Below are 25,667 nucleotides of genomic sequence, written 5' to 3' on the forward strand. Positions count from 1 at the left end.
ATTTATAGAAATAACATTTCGGGGAACAGTTAATTAGATACCACCGCTATACTTTTTCTACGATAATTCCGCTTCGAATCATGCCTTGGGGCAAAACCTCATGCCAGTATTCATTAAATGCTCGAACGAGTCATGGAAAATTGCACTGACTCGGCCAACATTTGAAAGACATAATCTTAAAAATATAAATGCCAAAGTGTTTTCATTTAAAAAAGTAAAGCAACTAGAAATGGATCACCCTTTAGAACACCTTCCTTATTTTTTTCAGCGATCTACTTTTTCAGCTAAAAGCGACAGAGTGAAAGAATTAAAATAGTGCGTATCAATCGCAGTTGAAATTGACTGCTTATTACCTTTTTAACCATTTTTATAGAAGCACTAGAATAATATTTTCTTATAACATGGCTACGTGCCGACTTATATGGCATATAAACCCAGCATTATGCTGTATTCGCATTAGATAAGTATCTGAATTTGAATACGAAGCACGCTCTTCCATGAAGGTTTTAAAATAAAATATTAAACTTCATCACCAGCATCACATATCAAGCATATTTTTGGTCCAATTACTGTACCATGGTTGTCAATAGTTCTACAAAGCACGCGTGTTTGGTGCTTGGAGGCTTATAAATAAACCTCACTTTAGTGTCCTCTTCTTCCTGTTCAACGCGTTAATGACCATAACTACTTAGATAAGCGAATGCTTTTATGCAAGGCTTTCGCGCTTTTATCACGAATAAGCTTTAGCAACAGGTGACAACAACAGCAACAATAGAAGCGAACTATTTCGAGTCCTATGCGCGCGCTTGTTTGTCATAAGTCGCGAGCGGTAAGAACAACCAAAGCCCGCCAGTTGATGAGCAGCTTTACGACATCACGCGATAGTAAAACATAACAGTATTATTGCAGTAGCCATTGCGACTGCCACTGCGAGCATTGAATATACGATGTGCTTGAGCTGCTTATGAAAATGCTTGTCGCAGCTGCTGCCGCCACCTTTACCATTATCCGTGCACTCGTATTCTGTTTATTAGCGCGCTAACAACACCGTTACTTGCATTTTTCAAACTTTCCATGTGTGTGAGTATGTTTATTGCTCGTGAGTAGTTGAAATGCACTTTTGCCAACTCGTAAACTTTCATCGAGTTCGCTGCCGAGAGTTGCGGTTGGGGCATAATGAGCAGTTGGGTCAAATTATTCGCTGGCAGAACGGATGCAAGGCGATTTAAGGCGTTGGTGCACACATTTACAGTTGCAGATGAATACACACATGGCTGTGCATGTGATGCTCTCTTCATAAGCAGACAAATGGCACACTTCGCAGGCGTCACACCCGCCTCTCTTTAAAGCGCTCATTTTTACGGTTGGCGCTAAGCTAAAAGATACACCTTTGGAGCCATAATTTGGCATGCAATAAAATTTTAAAATAATAAAAAATTTACGAAACCATAATTTGCTTCGTTTAAGAACTGCAACACAACACTAACAAGTGTAGATAGACTGTTAGGAGCTTTTATATTAGAATCCGTACAGTATTTGGTTTATGACGCCAAGGTGGTCTGGCCTGATCTAAATTTGCTGTTAGACACCCCGCTCTACTTGCGGATAGCAGAGTAAAATGAGGCTACGACAATACCTAGTATTCCTAGCAAAACCTTCATTTGCGTGTGTGGGCGTGTGGGTTTTCAGCTGCTTGATGGGCCGTTTATGCACATTTCATGCCGCCGACCAACTACAGTGGCTATGTGTTTGCTTTTGTTTTAGTAGCTCTTTGTTTGCAAAGTTGTTCCAAGATACGAGCGCTTTTTAGGACAAGTTTTCCCTCTAATTTACCAACCTCCGCTGCGGCATTATTGCCTATTTATTAGTGGCACAATTTGGCCATGTGGCGGCATTAGTCATAAACTGATTTTATTGTCATGCTGAGCACAAGCACGACAAGAGCAATTTTAGCGAGTTGGGGAGTTTTTTTCTACGAACTCGCTTACCTAGTCCAAATTTCAAGCAGCCTGGGAGGCAGTGTGTGTATGTGTGAGTGACATAGACGCATGTGAAGATTATCCAGAAGACTGAACTGAAAAACGGTCTCAAAAAAGAAGAATGCATCTAAATGCAAAAGTATTTCACTGTAATTTGACAATAAAAAGCTGTAATGCCGACATTTGTCATGAATATGTTTTAACTTTGATAGTAAAATTCTGGCAATTTGATGGCAAATTGTTGAACGATGTGTTAATCACTTTGATTGTGGAAATTTTATGTTTATAGTCAGTGAAATACATAGTCGTAAAGATTGCAGATTGAAGCTAAATAAAAAATAAATTTAATTGATATTTTGTAGGAGAAAACACACGTGTAAGTGAAAAATGTGATTTAAAGCTTAAATTGCAGTAAAAGTATTTATAATTGAGTATATCGTCACCTCAGATGGAAAAAAGTTTACAGGCGAAGGAAAAACTACATTATAGAAACCACTAAATTGAAACCAAATTTCATTTTTGGTTATAAAATTGTTATATATTGGATATTGTATCTGATAACAAAGTTGTACGTTGTTTTGCATTTCATGTGACGATATATTACATGTTTAAGAAAGTGACGTATACGTACTGTCTATCCAGTAATTGAGATCTAAACACCAGCATATTCCAGTAATTTTATAGCGATAAAACATGCTTAAAAGCAGTTATATCTTAAACATAGTATGCAATTTTGAAAGGATTACATTTCATTGTGGAGAATTCAGTCGATTGTAGTCACCTCGCCTTCATTCACCCTTTCCTCAGGAGACCATTTCTTACACATTTCAGGCAATACAGCCACTTGGCATATAGTAGGTCATATAATTTTATAATTATTGGGTAAATGCATAGCAGTCCTCCTACAGTTTAGTGAATGTCGCTCCTTTCGGAAGCTGGTCAAAGTCGCAAAGAGTGGTTGAAAAAGAGACTTCAAGCAAAGTTTTGTTTGCATTTACGTATACATACAGGGTTTGTTCGGAAATCAAATGGGACTAAGTCGATAAAAAAAAATGTATTCAAGCAATCGTTACAATTCTTTAAAAACTTTGCAAATAAGCTCCTTCTGCGCCCATACGGCGGTGTCAGCGGCGTCTAAAAATGTTTGCTTTTCATCAAGGAAACAAAAAAAGGCCGGGGGAGCCACAACTAAGCTGCAGGGCTGCTGCGAAAACTTTGGGATGCCAGCCTTGGTTAGGCAACTGTTCACAAGCAAGGCGATATGAGCCGGGGCATTGTCGTGGTGTAACTTCCAATCGTCTGCGATGTATTGTCAGACCCGGTTGAGTCTCTTGAGGACTTCCACGTAAAACTTGGCGTTGACAGAAGGAACAAATTGAAGTTGGACGATGCCTTTTGTATCACAAAAGATAATGAGCATCCTATGGATTTGCTCATTCTTTCGATCTTCATTAGCGGCGTCTTCCCGGGCTTCCAAAAAGGCCTGATGAACACTTATTGCAAAAGCAACATTTGGGTAAGCCCGTCGCCGTCGCGCGAATATGTTTGTCTTGGCTGTCTAGGTGCTCGGAGACAACTGACCAGCCAATCGTTCGTTAGCTAGGAACCCCCTTAACAATTCCAGTCGGTCCGCGCACGTGCTCGCACGGCGACAGAAAATCAGTCCAATTACTTCCAGATAGACCCTGTACATCGATAGTCAAGCGGCAATTAAGGCAACTATCTCACAGCACATCTCATCAGGGAAGGGAATGTCCTTAGAAGCCTAAAAAGTGTTGACGTCCTGCACGACGTAAACTTCAGCTAGATGATTATATATCATAAGGAAAAATGCATTTGATGAATGCAAGTTTTGGCTCGCTTCATACCCGAAACATTAAACAAAACATTAGCGAAAGCATTAACCAAAAATCTAAGCAAAACATAACCAAAACATTAACCGTAACATTAACCATAACATTGATCAAATATTAAGAGCTGTTGAGAACCTCTGCTATCTCACTGCTGCCAAAGTTATGATTTTCAAAGACCGTTTCTGTTACATTTTCGATGTTGTCGTCATTAACAGAGTTGGAATGAACGACTCGCTTGAGGTAAGTTCTCGATGACTTCACGACCTTCACTTAATGCTCCCAGACGCCCCAAAAGAATACACTCGGCAACATTTTCAACGAATCCGATTTCGATTAGACGTTCGAGCAGTTTCGAAAAATTATTTGCCCATATTAACACTGACCGCTTGGCATTAATATTTGAATTTGGTATTTTAGATGCTGATTTATTTAAAACAGTGTACGTTTGCCGCTGGAGTTATGAATATGGTGGGTGGTGAAATTTAGCCAGTCCTCGAAACTCCCCGCAGCACCAATGATCAAAGTTTAAACTTTCAATGTGATTTCGATAAAATGCGCCAAAATCATTAATCAAGTGTGTAATAGTTGTAATTTCTTTAGGTGAAAGGAAGTGTAGATATCTGGCTGATGCAGTTAACCCGCATGTTGCCACAGCCAAGCTTCAATTCGCCATGTAGTTTTGAGTTGTTGCAATTTCCTTGCTTTTGATTTATTTTAAAACTGCTCTCTGCCTCCGTCCCTCAGCCATTCCCAACTCTTATGTGAAACTATTGCATAAATGCTTTCAAATTGTTGCTTTTGTTATTACTTTGCCATTTTGGGGTTAAAAGAGTCCGCATGCATTCAAGGAGTCACACAAAGGCTGACGACTGTGTATACAGGAAGTGCCTCGAGCGGCAAAAAATAATTAACTACACACCAATATTTATACAACACATACAATAAAGCACTTACACACCAGCCGTTATATCTTTGTGTTTGTATGTCAGTATATATATATATATATATATGTGTCCATGTGGTAAGCAGATATGCGCGTGGCTTTGTGTGGCAGCTTACAACTTGCTTTCAATGCGAGTGTTGCTGTGTGGGTAAATGCGTTCTAACGGTGTTGCTGGATACAGACTGAAATTGCGGCGCCGCTGGCGATAAATAAACTTGTGCCAAATGGTTTCTTTTATGCAACAACTACTACACTATTTTCTCTAGCCACTCGTTTTTGCAATTTTGTTACAGTTTTTGTTGCATTTTTTGCAATGCTTTGGGTAAATGTTTGCTTTCTTTCTGAGTGCACACCAAGAAAGAAGCTTTTCTTCACGCAAAGCAGACGAAGAGGGCAAAATAAATAAATAAGTGCAAATGCTTGTGCGGAGGGCTGTGTGTGGTGAAGGGGCTTTCGGTTGAATTGAGAGGAAATGCATTGCGCTTTGCAAACAAAAGCAAATGGCGAGGCCGCTTTAACGGTCGATTACCCGAAACAACAGCAACAAAATGGCGCAGTCACACAGCCGCGTCACGCGACACTGCAGCAGGACGCTGGGCAATCTTGATGCCCGCGCAGCGCTGCAGTCATTTGGCAGGCCACTTAAAATGTGCGCGGCAATCCGTCACAATGGCATGTGGAGTGTGTTGCAAGCAGCGCAGAAAATAAGGTGTTGCATTGCAAAACTCCTCTGCCGCCAAAACCTTTGTCTATGTGTCGTGTTGTGTGGCCTAAGGCAGCAAACAAAATAATAATATTTTTACTAAAAGGTTGTGCCAATATTTTCAGGTCGCGCTAGTCCGCGCTGTCGCTTGCCGCCAGCCAGCAGGCTCATTAGAAAGTCTTTGCAGCTTCGACTCGCTCCGCGTCCAATTGCTCACTGCCTAGCGCCTGTCGCATGGCTTTCGCACAAACGCAGCGTTGCATTTCCGGCACTTTTCCACTCACGTACTCGCTGGGGCAATGCTCAGTATTTCCCAGTGCATCATGCTACATTTATTTATTCCACTTGGGGCGCACAGCTATTTACTCAGGCTATCCGTTGACCGGTCAGCCTTTGACACTGCGAACTATTAAATTTCTATGTGAGTCTGTGTGTTGCTGTTTCGCCTTAGGCGATGTTGTGTCGCAGGTGACGTTCCTTCGTCGGTGTTGCTTTTCGTCTTTTTGCTGTGTGTCTAACATTTCCGTTATTGCAACACTGTTCCGGGCAGTCCCAGTGCTGCTGCAGAGATGTTCATTTAGCAATTATGTTGTTGTTGTAKTCATGTTAGTACGTAGAGTGTTGGCAGAGAGCGCTGCTGTCAATTGGCTTTCAGCCATTCACTCACTTCGGCTGCTTCGCTTCGTTCTACTTCGCATAGCTGTTTGTGCGCTCCGAGGTCTGGCTTTGTTTTCATTTTTGATTCTGTTTCAAGTGCCATTGTTACTAGCTCTTTTTACTTAGCACCGAGAGCGACCATGCCTTCTGCAATTTGTAAGCATTTAGACGGCAGTTGCACTGCCGTTGGTCATGCGCATGCCCTGGAGGAAAAAAGTACTTCAATGCTAAAGCCAAGCTTCGTATTATCTCTTCACCATCATATTGAAGGGTTCACTTTTTACAACTTAAAACTTCGATTTTTCGGCGAAAATTTTTTAGTCAGTGGCACATTCCTATATCTACGGAAAATCTAAACAATATTTACATCCAGTTTGGTCTCCAAGGCAAACTTTTATGAAAAATAACTTCAAGGAACAAAGAAATCAGTCGAAATTTATTTGGTGAGTTTTGAGATATGAAATTTTATCTGAAAGTAGACGATGCCACGATCGTTGAGCGCTTTCTGAATTGGTCCACGCTTGGTCTATCGCTTGATGTGTGTGATCAAATACGGCTTGTCCTTTGGTACTCTTTCGAGAATGACCGTAATTTTTGTAGATTGGATTATAATCAAAAATTAATTTTTTATGTATATATTTCTTGTGCTCATAATTCTAAGCGAGAAAGTTTTCTGCAAGGTCCTATCTTTAAAAAAAAGCAGCCGTTTAAGCACTTGTAGTGTTTAGCACTGAAATGGTGCTCGTCTTGGCGTTAGCTTTCAAATTGCCTCCAAGCTAGAACTCACGCCTAAGTACATATCTAAGTAGCCTTACATATGTTGCCATATGTCAGCTTACATATCTTTCGCGAAGGATGTGAGCTCCTATCATTGTGTAATGCAAGCAAAATTTCCATTTGCCTTAGGCACATCTCATTTTATACTTCATGCAGTAGCTTAACTGCCACTCGCAACAAATATGTTTTTTACTTTTACTTTGTGCGGTTTAAGTTCCTGTCCTTACCTCGCTTATCTCACTTGCGTCGCCTTGATTACTTCATTGTTCGTGAGAACGCTAGGTGTAACAGAAATTGTAAAATAGTTCTTTTAAATGATTTTCACATCCGAATTGGAATAATTCTGGTCAAGTGTAGAAATTTTATTCGTGATGTGGCACGAGGTGCTCAGTGTCCTTATTTGAAAAAAATTTAATTCAGTTATTCGCTCAGTATATTATCAAGTGGTTAAAAAATGGTTTAAATAAGGCAGCCGAAAAAGAAACGGGCCAAACATTTTTTTGCTGTTTGGTCATAGCGGAATTACCTGAACAGGTGGGAGCTCCCTCCACTGGCTTCTTGTAGTTACTGGGTGGCCCTCAGAGGGGCGAGCACTGATCAGATACTAACAGTTGTAAAGTCGTAGGCCTAAGGTAAAGACCGTTGTAGGTCTAGTAGTAGGTTTTCAGCCAAGTTCGGATTTTAGTAGTTATAGATGTGTTAACTGGTCACTACACGGTAGGGAATCATGTAAGATTGACAATTTTACCGCTTGTTAGTAGCATAAGCTGATTGTAAGAAATTAAGATAGAATAACTTTAACACTTATTCTCCTCGAATAACCCGACTTAAGCAGATACAAAAAACAAAAAAAAAAAAAAAAGACAAAGTGCCTGGGATCTCATGCTTTTAGAAATCCGGGTGAAATAGCGGAAAAAGAAATAAAGCTCGAAGCAGATTTGTGATAGGTTCAAGGCGTTTTGTCTAGAGCCAATACATAACTACAAGAGCTTTTACCTGGTTTCTCAAAGTCTATGTGTGAACCTCACGCAATCATGGTGGATCCGAACCTTAAGGTAACTTAACCTTAGTTTCTTTATGATCAGGAATTTCTTTGCCATTACCAGACCTTGCAACAGATCACACATATATAGCACTCTGATTAAATCCGTGTGACTTTTAATTAGCCCTAATCTTCGAACGCGGGTTTACATGATCTTTCGAGTTATTCGAGAGTAGTTAGTGAGGGTAGACATCGAGATACAACTCATCAATCGAGCGATGCAACTCAAAGTCAAAGTATCAGTCGCGGCGGATTTTGCCATCAGCAATTACTGCAACATAGTGTGAGTGACGGAAGTGAGACGCCAAAATAAAAAGGCGACTGCATACACGCACAAAATCCAACGCGCTGGACACTAAATAAGAAACTTTTTTATTTTCGAAATAAAGTTGCATGCAACTGCAGCAAATTCTAATGCCACTACACATTACGTGAGTTGCAACATTTTACAAAAGCGAAAAAGTGGTAGTCAAGAGCGGGAAAGAGAGGGGGGCGAATGAACTAAATAATAGAAATAGCCATTTATGTTATCGGCCACTTCCAGTTGGTTTGGTTGCCCGGCCAAGGATGCACGGGAATGGCGCCTGCAGTTCTACACAGCCAAAGTATACTAGAAGGCACAAACACATACAAGTGCAGAAGTAGCTGCAAGTGTTTGTGCGTGTGGCTTGCAGCAGCTATCATTTCCCACATTCACCTGCCCACGCCTCTTCATCTGCCCACGCTGTGGTCGTTTTTCAACTTTCTAGAATAGTTCATGCCTTGCCTTTTCAACTGGCGCAGTACCGTTACTTTATAGACTTTTGCATTGTACCCGCTTCGTGATGTTTGTGTTTACTGTTACCTACTCCATGTAAACAACATAAATACACAATGTTTTTTAATTGTGCAATAGGAGCGAACGGAATGAATGGAACGAAAGACCCCGGTGCGGCATCTCAACACTGGCCCTTTTGCAGAAATGCTTTAGTGCATAAGTACGAAAGCGGCGAGAGGGTTGTACGGAATGCACATAATGCTTGAATAGTCGATTTAATCATACAGTGAATGTAGACGCTTGAGCTCGAAGTTTTGCAGAAGATATTATAGTGTTTTTTAGTCGATCTCGGCTTTTAGAAGTTTTAACTCGTCCTTCAAGGTAATGGATCATAACAGGTTTATGATCTTAATTTCTAAATGGTTTACTATAAAAAATTTAAGAAATTTTACTTCATCAGAATTCGGGGATAGCCAAAATGGGCAAACAATTCAAACGAAAGCTAAACAAAACAACTTGGTAACTAAAAATCTGAAAATGTATTAAAAGGGAGCTTCGGAGTTTACTTAGTTCGAGATTTTCTAGGTTATGTGACTTAGTCTAAGTGATGTAGGTATCCATGCGGACTACTGCTCTTTATCTGGAAGCTGAGAGACCCTCGAAGAGTATTCACTTGGAGAAATATAAGTAAATAAGGAAATAAATATTTCTAAAGGTTTTCCAGAAAGTCTTCAACATGAACAACTTCATAACCTTTTGAAGCGCAATCGGCATTAGTGGACCTTCAACTGTTTCTTCACACTCAGAAGCGCCTCAGGAAAGAACGCACACTTACCTTATTCACTCACGCATTTATTTCTTCATCTCCTAAGTACTTCAAAGCTTGTAGTTTAAGGCGTACACACGCTCACTTATTCATGACCGCAGAGTTGCTACGTAATTTTCTTATTCGAATCTTTCCTCTCTGCTCTTTGCAGGTGAACACCCCGCCGCCATGCAACACAACTCGAGCAGCATGTACAGCGGCAATTTCTACTGCAGCATTTGTTGCATGCTCTTCACAATTTTCACTTGCTGTTTGCAACACTTCCTCGCAACAACAACAGCGGCTGCAACACTACTCACGGTGGCAACCAGAGGCACCAGCAAATGCAGCAGAAGCAACACCAGCAACAATAACGATGGCGACGGCTGCGGAAGCGAGTGCAAAGCCTTAACATCAGCAGCACAGAGCACAGCTCGGGCCAACGACGTCGGCAGGTGTGTGAGTATAGGGAGCTGCCAGAGGCGCCACTACCAAAGACACAGCCGTAGCCGCAGCCCGAGCCGCATTAGCATTAGCGGTGCAACCGCAAGAAGTTCGCATGCAACACGCGCACTCAGCAAAATTACGAGATGAAGATGAAGCTGAGACCGAGCACAAACAATTATACTGCTATTCGCACATACACACACAAACACACACATACACAGCATACACACCAACACATGTACAGACAGCGGGTGAAATGAAGTAGTTGACGCAACAGTTGCGCCACGCTGTAGGGTCGCACAGGCGTTGACTCGCCGCAAATGGAATTGGGCGCTGGGCTGGAGCAGTTGCAGGCGCTTTGCGCGGGGCGCCGACGCATGTAGAAGGGCGTAAATGCATTAAAGTTAAAGCACTCACGCACTCAAGTGCCGCAACCAGCGCGGTTGAAGGTTCTTCGGCGCGCTATGCCGCAAGAGACCAGGCGCAGCTGGTGATTAAACGGCGAGCGCTGCGCTTGTGTGTGTGTGTGTGGGTTTGCGCGCCGCTCACCACCCTGGAACACATTAAGCAAACACCAGCAATTTTAACGAATAAGCGCGAGTCTCTAGCCGCGCACTTTGCGACCTGCATTCGAATTACTCGTGGCGCCTCCGCCCTCCGGCCTGCGCCCAGCTGGAGTGCTAGGCGCGCTAGTGCCGCGTCAGCGTATGACCAGTTTACTGCCGACTTGAGCGTGACTTCGCGCCGCGTTGCCACATTTTTCTCATTGAACGCACACGCTCGCTGTACGGCCATTTGGGTTAGAAATTTTTACGAAATTACTTTTACTTTCCTACACGCGCACCCACACACACGCACACCCACACTAATGGAAAACGTACTACTGACAAACTGATAAGTTAAGCTGTGGATGAATATAACACACACATAAACGCACGCAACCTTAGAAATACATGCATAGATATATTAAGAGATTTCCAGAAATTAAATAACTGTAGTGAAATATAAGACAAACACTTGTAGTGAAAATAATAATTATAACAAAACAAGAAGAGAGGTAAAACAAAAATCATAGCGAATAAGCCATCAACTGTAACTGAGGATTCTATCACAAACACACACACACACATATATATATATATATATATATATATAAATTGTATAATTTAATAGCGTAATTTTAAGTGTGCAGGTGAATAGTGTTTAGGCGCCAACCCCTGGAGGTCGGCAATTGAATTGCTCTCTTCGAGTGTGGCACCTTGATGAGGTAACCTTAACATGTAAGACTTATTAGCCATAGTTGAAATTGTCACTGTATGTGTGTGAATGTGTGTGGGTATGCATGTAAATATTGACACCGCACAGCAATACGCACTGGTTCAGAGAGAGCTTAACCAGTACTAGTTTTTCATTTAATCATCATCTATTTACAGTTATACACATAAGCTGCCATTTCAGAAAATTCTTTACGAATTTGGTTTGTACTGTTATTTTGTGTAATAAAAGTGTTAAAAAAGGAGTTCCTAATGTTATTTACAGTGCCTACTTGGAGTGCTCTAATTCTATGAATAACGAATATTTTTATAGTTTTCTCCCAGTAAGAGCTATCAAAGATAAAAGCTTTCTCTGAATATCTCATAGTCTCATGGTAAAAAATGTATAAAAAACGTGCCGAAAATGTCTTCTTTTACTAATTTCAAAATGAATATAACGAAGTGATATATCGATAAAAAAAAAATTATCGAAGGTCACATGGCACGCAATTTTTAAGATGGTTAATGTATAGGTGATACATTTTTATTTATAACGGCAAAATAATTTGAAATCTTGCACAACATCTGCGTTACTTACGCATATTGGCAGCTCAATAATTTCAAAATGAGAAACGGTCGGGTCTCTCACAAAAAATAGTTTTTATTTGACTTTACGAAACCGCACTTAAGTCAATTTTGTTCAATTGTGTATTTGCCTCGGGGAGCGCCCTCAGCTCGCTGACATAATCCAGCGTTCGCCAGACTATGGCTGAAGCTGAAGTAGACATATTGTCTTAGGTATCACTTACGCGGTTATCGACCAGTTTCCAAAAGAGCGCCAGTTGTTATTGCTTTTCGCTTTTTAGGGCCAATTGAAGATTACAAGCGTAGCTAGATCCTTCCCCATTTGGCCTTTCCAACTGAGTAGAGGTCTTTTCCATTCCTTCCCCTTCTTATGCTTCCCCCGGCTAGTACTTCACCGAATGATGACATGACGTACCCAGCGCAGACGCTGTCTCTTGATTCGCTGAATTATGACGTTACCGTTCGCAAAACTTCCATACACTTGCTTCCAGTGGCAACGCATGATTAGCAATATATAATATTTTTCCGATCTCTAGTCGGACTCAGCAACATGTATTTATATTTTATGATGATGAGCGAAATTTGAACAAAGATTCAAAATTGATATAGTTTAGTTTATGAAATAAAGTGGCGAATCGAACATACCATCGAACTGATATAAAGAGGTATAAAGAATTTTATGTATTCAATTTTACTTCATGAGGTTTCACTTTCTCTCGCCTGTAAGGTGTTTGACGGAGTTCAAACTCAACAAGCATAAAACCATCCCTAACCATACTCGGTTCTTCACTTGAGGGGAAGCGGTTTGTCGTTTGCTTTTTTCACTCTTTACTACACTACGAGAGTAGAAAATTGCAAATTATTTTAATTAATCTTTTTTTTATGTTTTTTTTTCTTTTTTTTTTTTTTTTGTTTTGAATTCTTTTTAGATATGTCAATAGTATTAAAGTGCAGTCTGATTCGCATTTCTCATTATCAATAATTTCAGATATATTAAAGGGAATATATTTGCAGATGTAATATGTGCACGCCTACTTTTTGTATATGTGTTTGTAATGAAATGGTAGAAGTAACGAGTATGCGTGTGTTCATTTCATGGCTGAGAGGAGATACTCCGCCATCCGTGTGTGTGTGTAATTATGATTATGGCCGCCAGAGCGTTTGAGCAACACATATTGAAAATTAAAAAATTAATCGTTTAAAATTTGCAATAATRAGTGGCWAMAWTTTTTTTTTTTTAAATATATAGTAGTCATTTGTAATAATAAACATTATTTTATGAAACCCCATTTTTGTAAGGCTGTACATAAATATATGCTTCCCGCTAATTACATATACGTTTAACTTAATAGAGTAAATTATTTTTAATTTTATGTCGACAATCGATTTCAGCTCACCTTTGCAACAGTTGCATGGAGCTTTATTGGCTCCAGCAAGCGCAGCAAATGCTGAATTTATGAATTTTCAATGTCACTGACAGCAAAACGAAGGGTTTATATTCTGAAAAAAAACAAAAAACATTCTCAATTATGCAATTTGTAATTTTTTTTGGTAGCTGAAAGGGCAAGGTCGTAAGATTGGACTGCACTAAACACAAATAAATAATAAAAACAATTTTCTAAAAAATTATTTTAAACCAATTAATTATTGCTACAACCATTTGAACTTCTCTATTCGGTGCRGATTAGCGCTAATATAAACCCAAATTTTGAAACAGCTTGTAATTACACTGAATGACCGGAAGCATTTCCATATGAAATTCCTCAAAACGTCGATTTGGTCTAAATAATGTTTCCAATCAATGGTGAATTTTGCGAAATTGCGGCAGCATTTGTTTGTAAGCTAATATTTAACATTTAAATATGTATGTAAATAAATATTGCACAATTAAACCCATTTGGGCTGTAAATATTTTATTAGTTTCGAATTAGATACTTTTTGTGAACAGTGCTCATTCGAAACGCGAAACGTGTAAATGAATACTACAAAAATTCGATTTTTTTTTGGAAACTGATCAACGTGCGATTAGACAAGCTGTCGCCGCTTACCAACTGAAAAATAATTGTATAGAGTTGTGTGTATGTGTGRGTTTGCATTTTCATATGCTCATAAAGGCAATGCATATGCAGTTTCCACACAGTTTTGAATTTCCATTTCCACACGCACATACACCCACACACATGCCGTCAGCTGCGGCGCTGCGCTGGCGTTAATTGTCAATGCAACCAGTTCAGCGGCGACAGCAATTGAATGCTAAACGCGCGCATATATATGTAAATAGTAAGCGAACTGAACGAGTCAATAGTTTTAAGTTAATTTTAAAGGTAAATCAATTTCCAAATAAGAGCGAAAACATTAAACACAAATTGTAATACAATGAACCAGCCACTTAACACACACACACACATAAAATRTATTTATATAGTTCTGTATATTGTGTAATTGGGGGAATAGAGGATGGAGTTAGAGGCGAAATGCAGATTTAAATTTTAGATGCTAAAAGCAGTTAGATTTTCACGTGCTGCAACGCATTAACAGTTAAGTAAATATGAAACCAAACAGTAGGACATAACGGTGAAGCAAGAAATTGTTTCTCGCTGTAAAGAAAATCGAATGCAAATGTACAATAAACCAAAATTGAAGTGCAAGCCACTTTCAAAATGAAACAAATTTATAATTGTAACAACAAAGTGGACTTGAAAGTGTTTATTCCGCAGAAAGTCTTCATTTAAAGATTTATTTGATTTTTTTGATTTAGAAATTTTCCTAAAAAACAAACCAAGTGTGTCTCTGGATATGTGTTTATGTAACATTTCAAACATATTTTCAAAATACGCCACGAATCCAATATTTTGAAAAAGTGTTGAAATTTTTTCTGCCCAAATATTAGCGTTAATTATATCGTCACCTAAAATACAAAGTAACACAACATCACTTTTTTTATAGGCGAAGGAAAAGCGATAAAGTAGAAACCACTCATAATGAAACACAATTTGAGTTTTGGTTATAAAGTGGTTATAAATTGGTTATGAAATGGTTATATAATCGTTGTATACTTGTTATAAAACAGTTATAAAATGGTTATATATTGGTAATTCTGACAGCAGCTGAAAATTTCTTACTGCATACATGTAGCTATAAAAAAAATCAATTTCAATTTATTTTGRTGAAGCGTTGTTTCGGATTTTATGTGACGATATGCTATGGAAAGTAACCTTAAAGGTTATATCCACTTGTGAAATTCAAAAACTCTACATTTTCATTTTTCCCATTAATAGAATCTCAAATAGGAAACTAGCAATCTTCTTTGATATATTTACCACATAATGGTATAAAAAAATAAGTTAGCATTTAGCTGCCATATGAAACAACAATCGGAGTAGAGTTCATGGATATAATTACCTAACTGTTCTTAACTTCCAGAAGCAGGGCCGATATTGGGTACGCTGTTGCCTACATTTCGGCGCGGACAAACTAGAATTTTTCATGCAGTATATATTTTCTGTCTATTTGTTTTACAAGCAACAGAATGCTGGCCTTTGCCATTAACACCTCTCTTGCAGAGACAATGGAGTTTGAAGAAAGACTCTATTAACAAAATGTCTGAATAAATTTTTATATACTTTTTGTTTTTATATTCAGTCATATTTGTTAGTTGTGAAAGAGTGTGGAATGCAAGCAAAGAAAATCAATTTTATATAAAAATAAATGCTAAGCAGAAGCAGTGTCTAAATATAAAGATAAATATTAGTGAAAAATATTTGTAAGCAACTTTCGTTTCATTTTTATGGAAAAATAAAAGCATAACTGTACATAGTAAACAAAAATAGCGATAATTCTTTTCAACTAAGCGCAAAGTGTGCTGTAGCATTTTAAGATTAATATATTACAAATCGAACTCATAAAAAAAAACAGAAACAGAAACAAAAACAAACAAGATTTAACCAAAAATACATCAAATTTGTACATACATATATTAGAGTAAAGTAAATAGAGTAATATAAAGTAATTTTATAATGCATTTCACAATTAKTTCGTTTTCAATGCTCAGAGCTCGAACAGTGCATACAAACATATGTGGTGCACACATACATGCAGACCAGTGCATATGAATACATATATACATAGTTAGTTTCATCTATCCTTGGCATACAATAATGATAATGATATACCAAAGATAATAACAGCGGATTGATGGTTTGGTGTAAAACAACAACAACAAAAGCAAAAAAAAAAACGCAAAATAAATAACATAGTATACATATACATAAATATATATTCTTAGTAATGCAACATTAATATATGTAAATGAATAATAATAGTTTAGCATTGGAGCATAATAAGAATAATGAAATGTAAACAACAAACAACAACATAAACGAACACAAACAAACACACATTTAATTGTACTGAACACATGCAGAGATTAATAAAATCATGATTTAGAAAAATTTCAAATTATTGCATTTATCTTTGGCAATTGGAAAGGGTGAAAAGGGCGGCAGATGTTGCACGACCGGATGTGAAAGCGTTGAGGTTATGATTTTACACGCTCGTCACATGTCGTACAAAGAGTTTCGTTAAGCCAACATATATCGGTTGTCTGTGAGAGCATATCTTGCAAGCCACGGAAGTTAAAACTAATAGATTTTTATGTCAAGCATTGGTGATGACAAGAAAACTAAGTACGAACCAATCTTTTCATGATTGACGTGAGGTGGGATTCAGAAATAATCGCTGTTCATTTATACCTTCCTTACGCTCAACTATTGAATGTCATGATCATGGTATTCTGATTGACTTTACACTGCATATGATTTGGCCAAAAATTGTGTTATGTCGATATATAATTCTTCGMAGCACTGCTTTAATAATAAAACAACTTCTCTTGATCTACCTGTCTAAAAAGAAAAATATACCATCTATTCGAATTGTACTCGGACTCGTCTAATAAGTAGTTAGATAACAGTGCTGGCACCATGGACTCAATTAGTGCTGTATGCGCCATTTTGATGACCTATTGTAGGACTTGAAAATCTTGCTATCTCGTTTCATCGCTGCTCTCAAACCATTTGGAACTCTCACTGAAACTGCTTATATCCGTTATGCTTTTTGTGGARAAGGTTTCAGTGTTCGGTCCCTGGTGGTTGCCAAGTATTTTGGATTTGTGGTAGAGTCGGTCATTGACAGAGCAACTGAAAACGAGTTTTCTTATTMCCTTCTAGTTTGCAACAGCGGCAAAAGTTATTATAAATCTGACCTACTTTTATCTGTAAGTCTGTATATATTTCTCGAACTAAATGGTATGACCCTGGTTCTATTTCTGTAATATTTGGGTTAACTTGCCGCTTGTTATTGAGTTCCATCTGATATGATCGTTGATCGTTCCTAACGGGCATGGTATTGACTACGTCTTGGTTTCGTCTAAAGAGGTTTCTAGCTTTGCCAACTGGTCCGTTTTTCGTTGGCAAAAATATTCTTGTGACCGTGAACGCAAATTATGAACAAATGGAGCTAACCTACCASYKAGCTTAAAGCCTTCCTGCAGTTGTTCACCACGCAGCAATGCCGCCTGGCTGTTCGCATATATGGTTGCTTTTTTATTTTCCCATAGTTACTCAATGGAACTTCGCAGGTTCTTCCAATGTCTAGTACTTTTGCTTGGAAGTTGCTGKCTGAGTTTGGTAGGCGGATTGGAAGAGAGATGTCAASATTACTAAAGTTCGACGCGGAAAGTTTATATCGCGATTTTTACTGCGGAAAAAAGTTACAACGACTTTGCCCAGAAAGTTTGTGTTTTCTATGCCGCYTTGAAATCGTTGAAAATCGGAAAAGTTAAGGMAGCAGTGCTAGAAATTCGTCAWGTTGGTATAAGAGGAACAACAAAAGGTAAAAACCTCTGTTTGGCTCGTTTCAATACAAATTTATACTTCTTAAGCCTCATGCCTTGTCCTACGAGTTTCTACAAAATTTCAGATTGGCGTCAACTCTCTTTGAGTTAATGTAGTTTTTCCAATCATAAACCGAACTATTAACTTTAACTTGAAGTAAAATTTGTTTTAGTCTTGACCTTGGGGCACCAAAATAGCATCTATCATAAGAACATTTGATTACATTTTCAAGTTATCTTTATTATATTTTCAAAAATTTCAAACTATGCGCTAGAACGTCGCAAAGCAAAGCTTGAATAAACAAAATACATATTCTAGAATCTTATAGAAATATTGCTAATGCTATAATCATAACTAGTTCATCGGTTCCAATTATTCGCATTTCCTTTCTTATCATAATATTAATATCAATTTTCTCCCGTAAAAAAAACCCCACACATATTTCATTTACTGTTAGTAGTACTCACCKCAATACAGTTATGACCAAATCCAACACTCTTTTATCTTAATCCATCACAAATTTCTCACCAAACCTCACGCAAATATTGCAAAAGCGACTTTGGCTCTTCTACCCTTTAATGCATGCGTACCGAAGAAAGTGCGATGTTCTGCAGCAATAAAATATTTGTRTGTGAGTAAATAAAAATAATTTCGCACAAATTAATCGAAATGATGATGGATCTTTTGTGGGAGAAGTTGAGTTTTCGCATAAGAAAGTAGGTCACACAATAGAATGCAAACAAAAGCCGTGCCAGCCAACAAAAATATAAGAAGAATACAGCCCAGCTATCTTCGGAGCGAAAGTTAAGCAAGCCAAAATAATAAAGAGAACGAAAATGCTGTAAGTAAAAGCTACTAAAGAAAAAGAAAAATAAAAAGAAATCGCAAACAAAACAATGTKGTAGAGTGTCGGAGTCTTCTACCAACAGACTTGTGAGCCACCGAACACACATCCGTGCCGAACCGAATCCAATTAGAATAACAAAAGACATCGTTGCGAAAGTCAATCACTGAAGCGAGGCTATAAATGCGCCGGCCAAAGTGTCGCTCGAGTTCAGTTAGTCAGTTCGGCAACGCATGTGAATCTATTAGCAGCTCAGATCCAAAGCAGATTTCGATTATCTTACGGAATGTTAATTCAGCGCGTGTTGTTGGCGGTCACARCGCTTTGCTGGTCATTCCACGCGGCGAACGGAGGTAAGCTTAAACTTATTTGGCATTCAATTCGCTTTCACCTAACGTATGCATCCCGGCATAGATACAAAACCGGAAAAACTCACAAACTTTCGACCCATCTCACAGGCAGAGTATGAGGCCATACTCAGCCTAACCGATGGTGAGACGGTTGTATCGGAGGGTCGTCTTATAAACRGTGGCCTTGCGGCGTTAGCCGGTTTGACTACGGGCTGGGTTACGAGTTTGCGTTTCCCCAATATCTTCRGCTCATTTATGCCGGCGCAGAAAACACTCAACGACAGTTATCCACTTTGTGTCATTAGAACTGAAGAAAACCCAGAAAGCCAGCATCATCACGAGTATCACGGTTACCATGAGCGTCACAGCCGAAAAGGCCGCTCAGACGACAATGAGAGTCATGAAAGTTCGGAGCAAGACTACCATCATTATGCTCAACAACAGTACCATGAAGATCACTCGCATGAAGACCACAGCGGGGAATATATTAGCAGCATTGAAATGCCGTGGAATACGAACAAGTTGGCGCCAGTTGTAAATTGTATTGTTGTGCTGAGAGAAGATGAGAAGCATGGTAATGATTATCATGATACTACAACCAAGCGGCCAAAACGTAAGCGCAGCAAACATAGACCATACCCKGTATTACTACCAGTGGCCCCGCCAACTCAATATGTACCTCAACATCAAGCGCCTCTACCATCACCGGCTGTTGGGTATCCATACTCGGCAGCGCAGAGTCCATACTCGCCTTACGGTAGTTATAACAATCCCTGGTATTGGCAACCAMCTTACTACAATCCGTATTCCAGTGAGCCGAACGCTTTTACCGCCTATCCAGATATTTACGCAACAAATAATCCAGTCCCTTATATTCGCAATTACCCAGGTGCCTATCCTGACYCTTTTGCCTCCTCTCCCGCAAGCGATACTTCTAGTCCTTATTACGACGCCCCTCCAGACGCCTATTCAGATCCTCCCCCAAGCACTTACCCAAGCGATTCTTACAACCCTCAGCCAAGCAGCTATACAAGCCATTATTCCATTGAGGAGGGCGCCGTAAATCGCAAGAGTCCTTCACAAAGCTCTGAACCCAGCTACAACTATGGTCCACCACCTAACAGAGCCACTTTTGCGGCAGTAGACCAAGAACGCTATAAAAAATATTACGATGAGCGCATTAGGGAGAGCCAAAAAGCTTCAACAAAGGCGAAAAAGTCAACATCAGCTTCAACGATACCGACAACTAGCAAAAAACAGAAACCGAAGCTCACCTCCAAATCACGACCATCAAATGATCACATAGACTCCAGCYCCGTGCCAACCAAAGTTCCAATTAGAGGAAGGCATTCGAAAGTGAAACGCGATGAGAGCGGTACACAAACTCGTTCGTATGCGAAGATCGCAAGTTACTCGGAAAGCGGTTATCAGCCCACGCTGTACCCACAATATAACTATCAGTCCAGCTATCCGAAGGTCTCATACACCCACGCTCTGCCCTACCTAGCTCCCGTTTATGTGAGAAATAGCATTGAACAGTCGTCTGAAGCACCGAACACGAAGCAATACCGAGTACATGCGACTGACGCGGAGAGGGAGGGCTATCTGTCGGAGAACAGGCAAGCATAGTCTAGGATTGAAAGTATATAAATTAATATTCTATTGCATATAATTAAATTCATAAGTTAGACTTAAAAAATATAATTTATTGATATTATTGAATATAAATAAATACTTTCTTTGAATATTTGAAACCTTTGTTTTATTAATAATGGGTGTTTGATTTCGAGATTTTCTACTTTTTTTAAAGAAMAAGAACAGAAACTTCAATTTAATGCGGAATATTTATTTTCATTCGAAGGAACATGCTTTGAGACTTATTTTTGAAGATTATCTCTTTTCTCTCTTTGATGATTACGTCTCAGATAGTTCACCCATTGTGTAAAATTTTCGATGACTCGGTGTTCGACTTATAACTGGGGAATGACACGCATGATGTTTTGCTCCAAGGCATGAATTGAAGCAGGATTCCTCGTATAGACTTCAGTCTTTTCATATCCCCCCAACRTTTGATCAGATGATCTTGGTGGCCAATGGAACGGCCCAAAACGTGAAATTATCTGTTCAACGAAGTGTTCTCTCAATATATCTATTGATTGATGCGATGTGTGGGATATGGTGCCGTCTCGTTGCAACCAAATGTCGCTGAGATCAAGAGCTTCGGTTTCAGGCATCAAATGGTCGTTTATTAAAGCGCGATAACGGTTTGAAGAAATATGGGCCGATGTTTGCACCGGCTCGCAAATCACACCAAACCGTAGTTTTTCTGGATGAAGTAAAAGCTTTTGAATAGTTTTAGGTTGTTCTTCGCCCCAAATGCAACAATTTTGCTTGTTTACGTATCCATTGAACCAGAAATGGGCCTCATCTTTAAAAAAAAATTTAACTCGAAAACATCGGATGTTCTTCGAACTTTTCAAGAGCCCAAAGAGCGAAGCAATGTCGCTCGGAAGGTTTGAAACACCTGTGCTACAAAAAWATTCTGAAACAGGGTTTCCATCTGATTTTATAACCTTTCTAAAGATTATGTCACCAGTTTTTACAGCAAAATGATTTCAACTTCATTTCTTTGCAATATTTAAAGTAACGAGGAACAAACAAAATTTAGTCAACTATTTATTTTGAATGCGRAAACAAACTCCTAAAGAAGCAATTAAGATTGTGTTTACAGTTTATCACATGGCAATCAGCTTGTTAACTTCCCSCGTCTCCGCACGACAGACAAACTCGCAGAAAACATTTATCCAGTTATTTGCTGAGCACATAAAATCACTTTGTGGGCTATGCCTGATGATTTCGGTGGCTCAGCTCRGCTCAGCTAAGGTGTATYGAGCACCCGCTCTTAGCGCTGCTCACTTAAGCTCTCACCCACGCCTAATAAGTTGACAATTTGCATAATAATCWGTGCAACGACGACAACGTAAACAAAGCGTCTAAGCGGATTACAATGAGACAATGGCAATGCTCGCCTATTAAATATTCCAACTAACATTACAGTTCAAAATTACCCCACTAAGAAGCGCATCGCACACGCAATCCACYGAGCAAGCAGCCATTTACGACACGATAGAGAACACAGCGACCGAGWATCGGTGCGCTTCCTGCGGTATGCTGCGAGCTTAGCCGTTCGTGTGCGGCAGGTGTTACGACAACCGCAAGTGATTTGCATACATTTGAGCTATCGAGTGCAGCAGCAAAGTCTCCCAAGTCAGACGGCGACGCAGCGGACATGCGGGAGCGGAATCGCATCACAATATCAAAGTTTGATGACTCAGCTTTGCAAGTGTTGTCGTGCGTGGACCAAAGTGGCGCTCAAAGCGGCTTATACATCGACAGCTAACAGGCAAACGACKGCTAATCTGAACTGTTCAAACAAAATGATATGTAAGCATTGGTCGTTGAAATTAGACGGATTCTCTCTTAGATCATTCGATATCGGCTTTAAGGTAAATCTCTCGGAAATGTCATTTATATGCAACCAGCAGCATGAAAGCTATCACAGCTGCATTTGTAAGCGTGTGTGTGTGAACGCGCTGGTTCCATAGTCAATCATAAGTTGAGTGGATAAATTAGCATAAGATAGATTGAAGTTAAGTAAGAATATGTATGCTCACATAGATATATTCGATTAATTCTATTTGAATTGCAGTATTATCTCTTTGCATGTGAGTGAGTATTAGAAAATATTTGCTTTGACAYCGACATATTCTAATACAGTCAATGTTTGCTGTGGTGTCGCTTTACTGCCTACGGAATGGTTATCGACACAGAATTCGATTTACATTAGTCGCATCAGTTATTGAACTTTATAAACGTATCGATGCGCAACAATATTTAAATAGTCTAATCGATTGCAGAATACCAGAAGCCGTATGAWTAATTTTTGAAGCCTTTCATGCTGAATAACTGCAAAAATCCTTAMTCAAAAAAGCAGATGTGAAATCTAGGCGTCATAAAAATCGAATTCTTTCGATATATGTCCCTCAGATATATTCGGATTTAACAAATGAGCTGCTTTATTGGGAACTGTGGGTCTAGTTCGGTTGTAGAGCCATCAAAGTGTGTAATTCGACCAGGCAGGAGCAGCTCAAGCGGATGATACCTCTCCAAACCCACCAAACACTCAGCATAACCTTTCGAGGCATCAATCCAGGTTTTTCGACCATTTTATGAGTTTCACCACGCTAGAACCATGATCTTTTTCACTCATTATTGTCGTATTTGATCCATTTTTTGTCTCCTGTTAGCACTTGCTTCAGAAGTTGTTCGATTTCATTTCGTTTCAGCAATGAATCGCAGATGTTAATTCGGTTTATTAAATTTTTCACAGACAATTCGTGTGGTACACGAACATCGAGCTTCTTTTTTAGCCAGCCTCTTTTAAATGGTTCAAAACCATTTGGTAATGAATCTTAAGTTCCTCAGCGAAATTTCCAGCACGTAAGCCATTGCTGTCCTACAGGAACTGATATGTCTCTATAAACTTCACATATTTCATTGGTGGCTTGCGTGGCATTCTTCCTGCAGTTTACTCGCAGTTGAGAATAGGTACTATTTGAGGATATGTTTACAGATTTATCAAACAAATCGTTATCTAAACATAAGCCTCATTGCTGCCAAGKTTTTATGTATATCCGCGACCTTACTAAAAGCTCAGCTAACAACCAACAAGTCTAATCTAAGCTAAAACAAACTTATGCAAACAAGATGCAATGTAAGTAAGCCTCAACAGAAGTCAGCGCGTTGATCAAACTTCAAGTTAACTGAACTAAAGATGATATTTTTAAACCAATCCAACCACCAAACAAAATTTCCCATTGAAAAAGCTTACGACTTTTCTTATAGGTTGGAATCATTTGAAACTTGCAACAACTATTTCACCCCCTTCATGTTTATTTAGATGTTCGTGCATCTCAGCTCTCTCATTAAAAGTTGCCTCCTTGACCGGATGTAGCGCCAATGGCTAGAAACTCTTTGAAGTGCTCTGAGAATGTGCCGGAACCTTGTAACACTTTCCAGATCTCCGCCTGCCCTAGTGCATGTGCAGATGTGTATGTGTGTATGTGAGTGTTCACATGTGCAGGTGTTGCATTTTATGAAAGCGAGAAAATTCGCTCGCGGCGCTAGGTCAGTTTGCCAGCAGATTGGCCATGTTCAAAAGCACCGTATGCGAACCCACGAATACTTGCAATATTTKCGTATTTACAGTTACATGTGTTTGCGTATTTTCGTCTACATAACTGCTGGGGAAACAACGGTGTTAAGTGCTTTCATTATTCAAAAACACAGTGTGACGGAAAATTATGGAAATTTGTCAAAATCTTGGTTTCTTAAATTCCTTTAGTGTTACTCGACATTTTTCATACAGGAACAATGAATTGTAACGCATGGTTCAATGAATCCTTGAAATCGACTCAGTCCTATTATAAACTCAAAGTTTTGACGGGGGCTCTCGAGTCTTAGACGAATCCATAATACGAGCAAATCGAGCGTCGGACTTCGTCTCTGTGGTTTCCAAACTCGAACCGACGGTTCGTATTCCTAAGAAAGATACTACAACCATTTGGATTGGCAGGGCAATAACGAACTTTAAATCCACGAATATTATTACGAACCCTCGAATCTTATTACAACTATTGCGTCTTATTTGCCCTCCGCTTTTTGCCGTTCCCATCTCTTTGAAGCATTAATTTCTTCTGGTTTAACGGTTTCAATTCAGTATTTATTCTCCCCGCTCGTCTCTTATCTCCGTTTTTTCCCATCCATCTTTGCAGACTCCATTATACATACATGTACATACATGCACGCTTTACGACTCAATTGATTGGTGCGGCTTCTGCGCCCTCTACCTCGACGCCGCCATTGTCTTCGCCCATTTGTCGCATGTAAATTAATTCCACAAGCGACTTTTGTGCAATCAAAATGTAAATATTTATGCTGTTGACATGTCAAGCGTATATTGCGTGTTATTGTTTTTGCTGTTTTTGCTGTCTTTGTGCCTTTCCTTGATAGTCCTTTACCTGAACTTATAGTTTTGCGTTCGCCATATATGCAGCACTTGCTTGCACATAAGTGGACTATGTATTTTCCAGCACTCCTTTCTCGTTGTCTCGCTCTTGTTGTTGTTCTAATCACAAAGAACRCTGGCATCTATGCTGATGAGTTCATACCGGTCGGAAATTATATACTTGCCKGCTTGTGGTTACAGCTGCCTCACTCAGAAGCATTTACCTGTTATTTACAGTTGTAATGCCAAAGATATGTTTATATGTATATGTGTGACATAATGTGTGAGTGCACAAACGGTCAAAGTTTTATGGAAGAAATATGAAGTTTTTTAATTTCTCGTAAGGAAATGATTGCCTGAATTTGTAAGGCAGCTTAAAGCTGTAGTGACCCGATTGGAGCAATTCTTTCTGCAATTGCATTATTTTTGCCTTGCCAAATTTTGTGAATATATCTCGTCAAATAAAAAAGTCTTCCATACAATAACTTCATTCCRATTGTGTCTATCTTGGCGTTTCCGACAAATGAGCAGCTTCTTGGGGAGTAAAAGACATGTACGAATTCTCAGACCGAAATATCAAGAACTGAGAATCAATTTCCAAACAAAATGAAAGAGCTGAGCTCAAAGGACATACAACTCATAAAAAAACAGTAGCTTCTGCRGAACTAGTTCCGGTTAGTTACTAGTTGTGAAGTAGTGTATAAAGTTGATTTT

At 39.2% G+C, this 25,667-nt stretch overlaps 2 protein-coding genes across 2 annotated transcripts in view; both read left to right on the forward strand.

The window, feature by feature from the left end:
• The window catches only part of LOC108974545, a 158,236-nt gene extending 147,173 nt beyond the window's left edge, over nucleotides 1-11,063 (forward strand). Inside the window, exon 8 of the mRNA XM_018942450.1 lies at nucleotides 9,689-11,063. Within this exon, the coding sequence (XP_018797995.1) occupies nucleotides 9,689-10,110 (422 nt within the window). The 3' untranslated portion in view covers nucleotides 10,111-11,063. The remainder of the gene's footprint in view (nucleotides 1-9,688) is intronic.
• Nucleotides 11,064-18,763: 7,700 nt separating this feature from the next.
• Nucleotides 18,764-20,562, forward strand: LOC108974490 (extensin-2-like). Its single transcript, XM_018942350.1, has 2 exons — nucleotides 18,764-18,889; nucleotides 18,951-20,562. Exons 1-2 carry the CDS (start codon nucleotides 18,823-18,825, stop codon nucleotides 20,513-20,515), a joined length of 1,632 nt encoding a protein of 543 aa, XP_018797895.1. The 5' UTR covers nucleotides 18,764-18,822; the 3' UTR covers nucleotides 20,516-20,562.
• The last annotated feature ends 5,105 nt before the right edge of the window (nucleotides 20,563-25,667 follow it).

The sequence above is a fragment of the Bactrocera latifrons genome, unplaced genomic scaffold (assembly GCF_001853355.1).
Source record: "Bactrocera latifrons isolate USDA-ARS-PBARC rearing strain unplaced genomic scaffold, ASM185335v1 scaffold_56, whole genome shotgun sequence".
In the NCBI taxonomy this organism is placed as follows: Eukaryota; Metazoa; Arthropoda; class Insecta; order Diptera; family Tephritidae; genus Bactrocera; species Bactrocera latifrons.